This window comes from Bicyclus anynana, chromosome 24, assembly GCF_947172395.1.
Source record: "Bicyclus anynana chromosome 24, ilBicAnyn1.1, whole genome shotgun sequence".
NCBI classification, from domain to species: domain Eukaryota; kingdom Metazoa; phylum Arthropoda; class Insecta; order Lepidoptera; family Nymphalidae; genus Bicyclus; species Bicyclus anynana.
In genome coordinates this window covers 5,096,486-5,110,634 of record NC_069106.1, presented here as the reverse complement: position 1 = coordinate 5,110,634, position 14,149 = coordinate 5,096,486, and the positions used below count along the sequence as shown (strand labels likewise).

The 14,149-nt window shown below is 38.0% G+C and overlaps 1 protein-coding gene across 1 annotated transcript; it reads left to right on the top strand.

Annotated features, from left to right (window-relative positions):
- Positions 1-3,259: 3,259 nt before the first annotated feature.
- On the top strand, positions 3,260-7,398 carry LOC128199464 (uncharacterized). The gene is made up of 4 exons (XM_052889093.1): positions 3,260-3,448; positions 4,745-4,895; positions 5,988-6,082; positions 7,271-7,398. Exons 1-4 carry the CDS (start codon positions 3,415-3,417, stop codon positions 7,300-7,302), a joined length of 312 nt encoding a protein of 103 aa, XP_052745053.1. The 5' UTR covers positions 3,260-3,414; the 3' UTR covers positions 7,303-7,398.
- Positions 7,399-14,149: the final 6,751 nt, after the last annotated feature.

Genomic DNA, 14,149 nt, shown 5'->3' with positions numbered 1-14,149 from the left:
AAAAATAAAGTCACCCGCCGCGTCTATCGGTTTTTTTATTCTATGACAAGTTAGCCCTCAACTGACTGATCTCATCTGATGTTAAGTGACGATGTCTAAGATGGAAACGGTCTTGGAAGATGTACATTATACCTCTTACGGTTTCTACGCGGCATACTACCGGAACGTTAAATCTCTTGGCGGTACGGTTTTGAAGGTAGGGTGGTTACTAGTCACGCCCGATGCCTGCCACTAATCAGTCAATTTAAAAATATAAAGTCTTAAACTGACCAGTATTGGGTATCGAATCCAGGACCTCTCTGCGAACCACAGCACTACCAACTGTGCTAGAGAGGTCGTCAAAAATCAGATTTTTAACATTTAGATTTGTGACAAATATTTCATTGTATTTCAGTTTGACGGGCTCCGTGTGTGGTGTGTGCGGTGGATTTACACGATGGAGGTCCTGGGTTCGATCCCCGGCTGGACCGATTAAGGTTTTCTTAATTGGTCCAGGTCTCGCTGGTGGGAGGCTACGGCCGTGCCTAGTTACCACCCTACCGCCCTAGCGTTTTGGTACGATGTCGTGTCGAAACCATAAGGAGTATTGGAATTATTGAATGAAAGTCTGTCAGGTCCAACAACTCCCACTAAGAATGTTACCAATAAACCCTGAGTAGCAGAGAATGACCTTGAGTGGAGTCACGCACTTGTGGACGATGTGTGTAGGGTTAAAGGCGCCTTTGACAGATATCTAACACTCCCCTTCTCCACTCAAGTCACTCTCCCCGCCTATCACAAGTAACCAATAAAGAATTACACAACAAGAGATGTGGACGGCTCGAACGCCACGAGCACTGAAGCCATCCGTACCGCAAGTCGTTGCAACGCGGCGATAACAGTTTCCACCATCACTTACTATCAGGTGAGATTGTAGTGAAGGGGTAATATGAACTACTAGTACGTGGGCGAAACCGCTGGCTTATGCTAGCTTAAAGGGGATATTATCAATTGTGTAACATGTGTTTAATATTTATTAAGATGAAGTTAATGATGATAATTATATAAATTGATACCAATAATAATAAATTAATGAGGGTATTTAAGAAAAAATATTTGCTTACAAATGAATATTCTATTTATTAAATATGACCAATATTTCCATTCCCCTCCAACTAGTCGGGAAATACTGTGCTAGGAGTGGGTACGACAATAGGCCAACGGGGGATCGAACCACCATCCCTCGGTGATGAGTGCGACCGCTCTTACCGTTGAGCTATTGAGGCTTTATAATAAAAGTTATTATTGATTTTAAAAAAAATGCAATCAATTTAAATGAAATATTTACCAATTCCTTGAAGAAGTTCTCTGGTGCAGCCTTTACGTTGTTCAAAGCCATGAAGCAGGCGAAGACGAAGATGAAAATCTTGGAGAATTTCATTTTTTATTATTAAATTAATTATTTATTAATAAACAATAATTAAACAGACACTAGTCTTCGAATGGCAACATACGGTTACAAACGGTATTTATATCGACATGTCTTACAAATTAATTTTCTGTTACACAACTGATTTTTATACAAATATATACTTTATTGCTATAGTGATAAGTATCACAGCCACGTTTAGTAACTGTATATGGGATCAAAGGTCTTTCGACGGGTCCATAGCAGATATGCAAGAAAAGTGATTCCCCCTTGTACTGATTATAATACGAGTATTTGCTTATTATTGTCTGGTGTTAGGCGGAAAATGTTATAAACAAATAATTACTATATGTTTTATTTCGTTGACCTTTATGCGTGATTTGGTTAGTAAGAGGGAGTTCCCGAGTTTCATAATACTAGCGGACGCCCGCGATTTCGGCCGCGTGGAAGTCAATTTAAACTTTCAACCCCTATTTCACCAATTTAGTTGTTGAATTTTAAAAATTCTTGAATCACGATATATTTTTTATTTATTTTTATGATTTATGAACAAATTTTTAAAACTGTAACTCTAAAAATTTTCCATACAAACTTTCAACCCCTATTTTATCCCGTTGGGGGTAGAATTAATCAAAATCCTTTTTTAGCGGATGCCTACGTCATAGCATCTACCTGCATGCCAAACTTCAGCCGGATGCGTTTAATGGTTTGAACTGTGCGTTGATAGATCACTATGTCAGTCAGACACCTTTGAGTTTCATAATATATTTAGATACATAGATTTGTTGTGACCTACTTTATATATCTATACTAATATTATAAAGCTGAAGAGTTTGTTTGTTTGATTGAACGCGCTAATCTCAGGAACTACTGGTCCGATTTGGAAAATTCTTTCAGTGTTAGATAGCTCATTTATCAAGGAACGCTATAGGCTATATATTATTCCCGTATTCTTACGGGAACGGGAACCACGCGGGTGAAACCGCGCGGCGTCAGCCTGTACTAGATATTTTATACTAGAGATTAGCGCATCAAAACTAAGGCGGACTAAATATGCTTAATTAATTATCTTGATTTCATCTAGTCGCTTAGAGTTATTAAAAGTTTCACTTACTGCTGAGCTCGAGTCTCCTGTCAGAATGAGAGGGGTTAGGCCAATAGTCTACCACGCTGGCCCAATGCGGATTGGCAGACTTCACACACGCAGAGAATTAAGATAATTCTCTGGTTTGCAGGTTTCCTCACGATGTTTTTCTTCACCGATTGAGACACGTGATATTTAATTTCTTAAAATGCACTCAACTGAAAAGTTGGAGGTGCATGCCCCGGACCGGATTCGAACCCACACCCTTCGGAAGCGGAGGCAGATGTCATATCCACTGGGCTCTTATTAAACAAATAATACCTGAATATTGTCTAATATTAAATATTAATAATAATATTAAAAAATGTGAGCCGTCACGGGACGCCTGGCAGATGTGAAACATCGACATTATTTTGTATGAGAACCTCCTCCTTTTTGAAGTCGGTTAAAAAGTTAAACAACACTGTATACACTACGGAGTATACACTATATCCGAGCTCAGTGTAGTGAACACTATATCCGAGCTCAGTGTGGAGAAAATCGCACAGTCGATTGCGCATGGCGACGCGTCGCCACAGTGTACACACTACTGCATATAGACTGTATATATATACCATCACATAGCGGGGCGACGCGTCGTCGGCGTGCGTCGCCACGCCAGAAATTAGTTTTACGTGCGCCTATAGATGTTTCACATCAAAAATAGTTTCAATGGCATAAGCGTGAAAGTGTAACAAACAAATAAACAAACTCACATTCGCATTTATAACTTTAGCTTGTGTTATGTAAGTATGTTTTCAAGTTCCTTTTTCCCAATATTTTCCCACTCAGGCATGGTTTATACATCTTATCACGACATACCAGTTTTTATGATTATTGATTTCCGATTCGCCAGGCTTCTGTGTGCTCTAAGGACGGTACAATGCTACAATATTTACTGTTGCTTTTGTTTATGCGTGAGTACATAACTGTATATATAATCGTCGTCATCAACCCATATTCGGCTCACTGCTGAGCTCGAGTCTCCTCTGAGAATGAGAGGGGTTAGGCTAATAGTCCACCACGCTGGCCCAATGCGGATTTAAGATAATTTTCTTTCTTTTCACGCAGAGAATTAAGATAATTTTCTGGTATGCAGGTTTCCTCACGATGTTTTCCTTCACCGATTGAGACACGTGATATTTAATTTCTTAAAATGCACACAACTGAAAAGTTGGAGGTGCATGCCCCGGACCGGATTCGAACCCACACCCTCCGGAATCGGAGGCAGAGGTCATATCCACTGGGCTATCACAGCTCATTAGTATATATAATACATACATATATATACCTACGAATATATACAGGGTTACTTTTAAACGTATAGCGTTCCCTGTAAGGGGTGATAGTAGGGATCATTAGCTATCAAATTAAACTGGATTATGAAAAGAGTACCGCTTTCGAAAAATGAGGCTTTACTCTTCTTTGAAATGTGGGTTACTCTACTTCAAAGTGGATTATGAAATAAAAATTACGTATTTAGTAGGTGTTTTTGGTGTTTTTATGTTGGTAACAACCTATTACATAATAATAATACAAAAAAGAATACTAAAGTTGTACTGTTTTGAATTATGACTTCAATCATTCCGGTAATGATTGATAATGTTACTTTGTGTATTTGCCATACCTGACGTAAAGTGTAGAATCTAGTCGAGACATACGATAGTAGTGCGAAGTATACGATACGACATGATATCCCGATATTTAGCGCTTGAAATTTAGTATTCTCCGATATATATTATATATAAATATTGTTACATTGTATATATGTATATACGGATATTTATTACCAACAAATTCTATACCAACGTCAAATATTTGTGGTTTTTGTGGTTGTCCATGTAATTGATATTTTTGTAAACTTTGTATTTTTAATAAATAAATGTTAAACCATATATACCTACGTACCATATATAACTAGAAAAAACAGAGTTGGTCGACTCTTACCAGGTGAACTGACAACATCAAGCGAGTCGCAGAGATTCGCTGGTTGCAGGCGGCTCAGTATCGTGATGTTTGGAATTCCCTACAAAAGGCCTATGTCCTGCATTGATCATCCATCGGCTGACATGATGGTGATGATGATATAAATATTTAATAATAAAATGTATATTATGACTTTATCTCTTTCACTCTATAACTTTATCTATTAAACAATTTTATTTTTCCTAGCGTATCGTAATTATTCAAACTATAATTTTATATTGTTTCAGTAATAACGAAAAGTAATACAAATTATGTAAACAGCAGTATGACTAGGCCGGGAAGGGTGAGGTTTTACCCAAAAAACTCCGTCTTTCGGAAATCTGATTTCATAGACCGCGGCTGCGTGGTCTTCATTAAGGACTGTCCTGCTGCATATAAGTATTTATGCGTTTTTTATATAATTTTCTAATTATTTCGATTAACGGAAGATGTATTGAACCGTGATCCTTCGATTCGGAGGGCGTAGGTTCGAATTTTTTTGCACCTCCAATTTTTAACTTTTATTTTTTTATTTATTTTCGATTTTTGTGTGCAATAAAGTATTTTTTCTTCTTCTTTTCAGATAAGTGCATTTTAAGAAATTCAATATCACGAGTTTCAAACAATGCAGGAATAACATCGGAAGGAAACCTGGATACCTGAGAATTTTCTAACTCTACGTGTGTGAAGTCTGTAAGTCCGCATTGGGCTAACGTGGTGGAGTATTAGCCTAATCCCTCTTATTCTGAAAGGAGACTCGTGCTCAACAGTGAGCCGAGTATGGATTGTTAATGATGATGATTAGCGGAAGATATGTGATGAGAATTGGAAAACCATTTTTTTTGCCAGTTAAACCTTAGAGTTAGAGTAGTACACGTAAGAAGCCATAACCGCATGTATTTTATAATTAACTAGCTGACGCCGCGCGGTTTTACCCGCGTGGCTCCCATTCCCATTGGAATATGGGGCTAATAATATATAGCCTATAGCCTTCATCGATAAATGGACTATCTAACACATAAAGAATTTTTCAAATCGGACCAGTAGTTCCTGAGATTAGCGCGTTCAATAAAACAAACTTTTCAGCTTTATAATATTAGTATAGATTAATTCATCATCATCATTATCAACCCATATTCGGCTCACTGCTGAGCTCGAGTCTCCTCTCAGAATGAGAGGTATTAGGCCAATAGTCCACCACGCTGGCCCAATGCGGATTGGCAGACTTCACACACGCAGAGAATTAAGAAAACTATCTGATGGGCAGGTTTCCTCACGATGTTTTCCTTCACCGTTTGAGACACGAGATATTTAATTTCTTAAAATGCACACAACTGAAAAGTTGGAGGTGCATGCCCCGGGCCGAATTTGAACTTACGCCCTCCGGAGTCGGAGGCAGAGGTATATCCTCATATCCACTGGGCTATCACGTCTCTCTATAGATTAATCTATTTATTTTTAAAGTTTTACAATTGTATTTCTTGTATGCAGGCGGGATATAGTATGCGCACGACACTACGACGGCTACTATAGAACCTTCAACAACTATTGTGAACTGGAGTATGAGAACTGTAATGGTTGGAGACGTGAGTATCACACTAGACAACTAGCTCGCTAGATGGCCACGATCACATTGTCGTTGGCCGTGGTCACAAAACCTTAGGCTTTAGACTATTAGGCTGCGGGCAGATTTGTCAATAACCACAATATCTATAAATATAAAAGAAAGTTGTGTTAGTTACTCCACTTATAATTCAAGAACGGCTGAACAGATTTAGCTGAAAATTGGCAGGGAGGTAGTTTAGAGCCAGGAAGGACATAGGATACTTTTTACTTTTTTTTTGGGGTAGGGTAAGGGTAGGGTAGGGGTATGGTAGGGGTAGGGTAGGGGTAGGGGTAGGGTAGGGGTGGGGTAGATGTAGTTGAAAGTTTACATCGAGTTTCACGCGGACGAAGTCGCGGGCGTCCGCTAGTAATATATATTAACAAGTAGATACAGGTATATGTAGGTAGTTGACTCATACCAAATTTAATATAAACAATATTAATTCGCCATCCTTGATCCTTACAAAAACGTCAAGTTTGTGATGATGGCTATTAATGTACCTAATTATGTAACACTTTTTGTTTTTTGTACATTAAAAAAAAAAAAAAAATACTACATATAGTACTTGCTTACATGGAACAAGGGTCCGAAATATTTATCCCTTGGTCACGCCATCACGCGTGAACGGTTGAACCGATTTCATTATTTTTTTTATGTGTTTGTTATTGTCAGGAGAAGGTTCTTAAGATAGAAAAAGAAATGGTAGGGGTAGGGTAGGGTAGGGTTAAGGTAGGGGTAATTGAAAGTTTAATTCGAGTTTCACGCGGACGAAGTCGCGGGCGTCCGCTAGTTAATTAATAAAAGTTAGGTATTTCTTATAAGACTTAATTTAAAAGTGATGTAGGTATATATAATATAATATTAATATAACATCAGGTGAGATCGTAGCTAAGTTCTCATAAAATAATAATAATAAAATAATTATTATAGAAGCAGGCGTTACGTTGCAGAAGTTAATCATGAATCATGAATATATAATAATTTATTTATTTTGCTATTATCCGCGAAAAACCGACGAACCCATGCGGCAACGTCACCCAGGTTCGACAAAATACTCTCTACTTACTTCACCCCGAAATCGGAGCATCCTCAGGAGATGTTGACTCTACAACGTGCAATTGCAAACTTTGCTATATTATAATATTTGCAAATAATTGTTTTTTTACAGAATGGAGTATGGTGAAACGCGAAAGGTGTTAATTGCTCTTCGTAAAGCGTAGGCGTAGAATCGGACGGAATGAAAAATACACAAAAACAATAAAAACTTATAATATTTTGTAACGGACATTATATTTTTATTTAACCTACAACCACCAAAAACGCGCATTTGTGAATACAAAAAAAAGGTGATTGGGTTATATTCCCTGCATGGTTTATGGAATGTATGTAGTTAACTAAATTTGTCCTGCCCCCCTAGCCAAGTTGCATGTGGGAATGACAGATCTTGATCACGTGACCTGTCGATAGCAAATGTCATTCCCATACATCTTTCTAGTTTTCGAAGCGTTAGCAATCGTAGAAAGAGAATCGACATGCCACTTGGCTAGGGGGGCAGGTCTTGTACTCGTATAGTGGTAGGCTTTAGATTCTGTGTCACGTTTTACAGACAAATATTGCTAAAGTAAAGACCATTTTATATTAATACTAGCTGACGCCGCGCGGTTTTACCCGCGTGGTTTCCGTTCCCGTAGGAATACGGAGATAATATATAGCCTATAGCCTTACTCGATAAATGGGCTATCTAACGTAGTAGTTCCTGAATTTAGCGCGTTCAATCAAACAAACAAACTCTTCAGCTTTATAATATTAGTATAGAATATGTCATACGGACGTATATATTTAATGTTAGCCCCTGCATTCTATAAAGTTACAGCGATGTGACATCGCTCATTTCCATGGCAACTATGTTGATAGTGACATTTTATTTTTGGCATCCCATAAAGTTGAACTTCTAATAAAACATATTATAGGAATTAGAATTACATCGACAAGTATAAAATAGTGGAATCACTCCCAGGTGAGACAGCGTTCAAATGACTCGTCATAAAAAATAATAGATTAGTTAAGAAAACGTCGAGTTTCAGCACCGTCCATCTCTTAGATAACGAAGATTATCTGGAACCAATGTAAAGTATTTTAGGTTACGTTCATAATAATTACTAGCGGACGCCCGCGGCTTCGTCCGCGTGGAAATCAATGTAAACTTTCAAGCCCTATTTCACCACTTTATGGGTTGAATTTTAAAAATTTTTGAATTACATTATATTTCGTATTTTTTTTATGATTTATGAACAAAATTTCAAAATTGTTACTCTAAAAATGAAGGACTTTCCATACAAACTTTCAACCCCTGTTCCACCCCCTTCTCATTTTATTTTCACAATTAAAAGTATCCTATAACCTTCTCCGTATTATGGTCTTAAAACGTGTCTTAAAAAAAGTTTTTTTAAAATTTATTCAGTACTTTCAGCGTGATGCCCGAATAACAAAAAACACGGTCAGACAGCCAGACAGAAAATCGAAAAACAATATTTTTAGCTTCAGTATAAATTATATAATGCCCCCAACAAAAATTTTCAAAGTATCTTCAATGTACAGAATGTACCGAATGCGTATTATAAGTATAGATTCTAGATGGCGCTGGCTTCCTTTATGCCACGCTAACGTTTGTTGTTACAAATGGTATAAGTAAAATCTCAAACTGCGAATTAATATAGAAATTGAACAGTTATATTATAATTATAGACAGTACCTACTCAGTTATAAAAAAATAAATAAAAAAATAACGTGTAACACATGTTTAGAGTAACTACGCACGCGGCAGGTCAGAAAATGCTTTTGGCATTTTATTATAAAAGAGCAGCATTTTGTTAAAAAAATATAAAATTTTTCAACTTCACAAATGATTTTTTGTACAATACATTTCATAAATGACGTCGGCTTATTGTTATTCCAGTTTCGCCTGAATTAATTCGAGAGGCAAAATAAAATAATGTTTTATGAATGCATCCTGTAAAGGTTGTAGCTCATAAGAGCCACCTGGGATACAACTCGCACCGCCTCGTCGCTAGGCACCGCCTGGACGCTAGGCATCCATTTGACCACGGGTGGACGCCGCGTTGTCACCAGTGAACCTCGCGTGATCAATTTCCGAGTAGTCTACAAGCATTTGACCTTATACTACAGCCTTTCTTGATGAGTACTGTTTAACAACAAGCAAATTAGAAATGAAGGTAAGAAACGCATGTCATTTCATATTTTATTTATTTTAAATTATGTATGGTTAGTTTATGAAATGTTATTTAAAATAAATTAACCACATCTAATTGTTCAAAGATTATAATCAAATTTATTTTCATTAATTTAAGAACAAGTTAATTATAATTCTTACTATGTGTGAAATGCCTAGTGATTTATATCCTCTTTTTTACTCATCTAACTGTACTCATCAAGAAAGGCTGTAGTATACGTGTCATACCTAGCTATCATCGAGTGGTTCCACTCGCAATCCGCGCCTGGACACCTCGCGAGCGAGGCGATTCGTTGATGGTACGAAGTTGATGTAGTGAGCGCATGCCCATAGAAATCTATACGAAGATTACTAACCACTCGAGGCGTGGCGGTGCGGGTCGAGTGCTGGTTGGCTCTAATGAGCATTTACCTGACTTCAGTATAATATAGAGTTCAAACCAGTCTAATGGCGGCTTAGTTTTGCACAGGTATTTTTGTCCTTCACTAATGGATTCACATGGAGGACATAAAGCGAGTTGCAAGGAGACGCTGGATGCTGGCGGCTCGAGACCGTTGTACTTGGAAGTCCATGCAAGAGGCCTATGCCTATGTTGATGGTGGTGATGAAATGCAAGAAGCCTATGCCCAGCAGTGGACGTCCATCGGTTGATAATGATGATAGTGGTGATGAATGGACCATTCATCACCATCACCATCCCGGGACTTTTGTCTTCCAGTGAAAGTTCCATTAAAATCGGTTTATCCGTTCCAGAGGATACCCGATAGTTGAGTGATAGAAAGAAAGGCAGACTAGCACTTTTTTTTTATAAAATGTAATTTTATTATTATGTGTATGCTGTATTTGATGTATTATTTGACGGCATCTTTTGTGGTTTATTGTTATTTGTGGTTGCCTATCAAAATAAGACTTACTCGAATTGCTTTCTGAGGGTCTAGTAGCAGTTTGATACTGTTACTATCGCGTTATCGTAAACGCGAATTTCGAAGGAATTGAAACAGGGCCAGCTAGTGGCACTACTGCACAACTGTTTCAATCCCATATAAAATGGCGTTTACGTTAATGCGATAGTAACAGTATGAAAATATTGACTCGCACTAGGCACACTGTTATTGATTGCCATACTATTCCTTTTGGCATTGCCGGTAAGATCGTAGGATATATCTTTTCAATGTGTGTGTTCATGGAAGTAGAACTGTGTTTCGTGAGTGTGTGTGTGTTTGTTATTGTCATTATCATGAAAACTTACCTTTAGAGCCTTTGCAATTCTTATATTCCATATCACATAGATTACTAAAGTTCGTTTTTTCGTTCATTTCATTGGTGGCACATATTGGTATTTTTCTGTGATTCGTAAATATTTGGAAATTTAAGTATCAAATTGTTTCGTTTGACCGTATATAATATTATCATCATCATCATCATCATCATCATCATCATCATCATCATCATCATCATCATCATCATCATCATAACAGCCGATGGACGTCCACTGCTGGACATAGGCGTCTTGCATGGACTTCCAAACAAAACGGTCTCGAGCCGCCAGCATCCAGCGAATCCCTGCAACCCGCTTGTGTCCTCGGTCCATCTAATCGCGGATAGACCAACACTGGACTTTCTGGTGCGGGGTGCGGGATCAGCATACAAAAGGCGGCCTTATCGCTAAGTAGCGATTCCTTCCAGGCAACCTACTACAGGAACTATGTGACTTCAGGTTCGCGTCCGTGGTTTATTAAAATATTAAACCGTAAAGGGTGTGGATTTTTCATCTAACTTCTAACAAGTTAGCCCGCATCCATCTTAGATTGCATCACCTTGCTATGAAGTGAGATCGTCGGGCTTCTGGAGCGAGCTCAATTGGCTGGAGTGACTCCTGCGGGGACCAACACCAAAAGCACCTACGTATAAGGGCCAACTCTAGTGGCCAAGTGCGGAAAAGGCCCAGGAAAGAAGAAGAAGAAGATAGTCAAGGGCTAACTTTTAAATAATAAAAAACAACCTTACAATCGCTTAAAAATAGACTTGGTTACTTACCTGGTAATGCTAAGACATTTTACATAATCTTCCATACATTCTTCGTAAGTCTGTTCCATAGAGGTTTTGTTATATGGAATGTCCAACATTGGACGACGTGTTTCTTGGGGTACCAGCGATAGCATTTTTGATATTTTTACTAATAAAAAAAATTAAAATATTATTGAAGTGATAACTTCTCATGGTAGGGTGAGCCGCTTTGTAACGTAACGCGTTACGGCGCCGCACTTTCCTTTCTCTCACGCATATGGCAGCAGGCTTATGTTATCACGTCTGTCTAGCGTCCCGAGATGCATTCCTTTTTTTTGTTTAGTTAGGTTTTTGTTATACTATTCATTACGACTAGGTATATTAGAAATTAGATGCTGAAGTGGCAATGGACAGGGCGTATAGTTTATAGAGCCGACGGACGTTGGGGTCCCAAGGTGCTGGAATGGAACCCGCACCGGAAAGCGCAGTGTTGGTAGACCCCCCCCCCCCCATTACGTGGAAGTCTATGCAAGAGGCCTTTGTCGGCAGTGGAAGTCCATCGGCTATTAACGATGATGATGATGATGATGAGGTATTTTAGATCTCCTTACTAAGTTATTGATTGTCTTGTTGGTCTAGTGGTTAGCCTATGTGATGTCGAATCACGCGGTCTTTGGTTGAACTGGGAAATACTGCTTTTTATCTATATCTTGGAGAACACGTTAAGCACGTCTTGGTCATAATCATTAACATATGATGGAAAGAGATTCTCGTAGCCGTAGTTTTGCACCGCCATTGGTTGAAGTATCTATTTCTATCATCCTGAGCCCGCCAACTCGCAGTGGAATAGCGTAGTGGGTTAGCTCCATATCCCCTCTCTTGCAAGGATATACACAGAGTATATCCAGGGCTTGGGCCATTTTCTTGTTTATGCCACACATCGCAGGGTAATCTCCAATACACCCAGGACAATAGTCCTGGTTCATCATTAATCATCATTATCAACCCATATTTGGCTCATTGCTGAGCTCGAGTCTCCTCTCAGAATGAGGAGTTAGGCCACATAGTCCACAACGCTGGCCCAATGCTGGTTGGCAGACTTCATACACGCAGTGTATTAGGAAAATTCTCAGGTATGCAGATTTCCTGACGATTTATTTCCTTCATTGCTTGAGACACGTGATATTTACTTTCTTAAATTGCATATAACGGAAAAGTTATATGCAATTTAAGAGATTCCCTGAACGGGATTCGAACCTATATATATCCTATATATATATAAAGTTGATGCAAACGCATATTTCATTTTCTTTTCTTTATCTTCAAATCGTTGATGAATCGTGAAACTTTACCGTTAATATTTAAATTTCAATTAATTTACACTTACTCAGAAATATATAACAGAAAAGAATTGTCGTCCTCATTATGTCGGATTTTTCCAATATTTCAAGATATGTGTTTTATTATTCCATAACTAACTGCCAATTAGACACTAAATATTTTAATGATGCTATAAAATTTGTGCTAAAATACAAAAGTGACATATACCATACTTTTCAAAAAAACCAAAATGTCCGCGAAACGCGATGTAAACTTATATAATGATTTATTTATTTTGCTATCATCCGCGAAAATTCGGCGAACCCATGCGACAACGTCACCCAGGTCCGACAAAATACTCTCTACGTACGTTTCACCCCGAAACCGGAGCATCCTCAGGAGATGTTGACTCTACAACGTGCAATTGCAAAGTATACGCCCCGTTGTAGAGTCAACATCTCCTGAGGATGCTCCGGTTTCGGGGTGAAACGTACGTAGAGAGTATTTTGTCGGACCTGGGTGACGTTGTCGCATGGGTTCGCCGAATTTTCGCGGATGATAGCATAATAAATAAATCATTATATAATCATGATGAACTTCCGCAAAGTAACGCCTGCTTCTATCCAATATTTAAAAGCGATGTAAACTTTTAGCCCCTTCTATTCATAATTTTGCATATTTTGAAAAGTTTCACAAAAATATCTCAAAACATGAATGATTTATATTTTAAAAAAAACTTCAAACCTTTTTTAACCTTTTAGGGGTAGAATTTAGAAAAATCTATATTATTTTACATCAATCTCCTACCTAAACAATCAGCGACCAAAAAACGTCCCCACTCAATGAGTGCCAACACACAACTTCTTGGGACTCAATTCAAGTAGTTGCGTTTGCAAATTCAACCCTAACCTCAATCCTTAAAGTTGAATTTGCTCTGAATTTGAGATTTTATAGAATATTGAACTATATTTAAAGGCCTTTAGGTATAATTTTCTTTACCAGTAATTCTAAAACTGTCTAAGCAAAATTGGCCAGTTTTTAAGTGAAATTTTCTACATGATTGTGCGTCCTTTTATTATAAAAGGTTATGTTACTTTAATACTTTTCTAGTAATCACATATCAATTTTTAATAATGTAACTTGAAGAAAATCTCTGTAACAAAAAAATCAACTGACTTCAAAATCATAAAAATAAACTAAAAAGCGAAAAATAACATCGTATGTGCTACCTATTCTGATCACACAATAAGCCGTGATAGACCAGTGGATATGTCCTCTGCTTCCGATTCCGGAGGGTGTGGGTTCGAATCCGGTCCGGGGCATGCACCTCCAACTTATTAGTTGTGTGCATTTAAAAAAAATTAAATGTCTCAAACTGTGAAGGAAAACATCGTGAGGAAACCTGTTTTTCATAGAATTTTCTTAACTCTCTGCGTGTGTGAAATCTGCCAATCCGCATCGGGCCAGCGT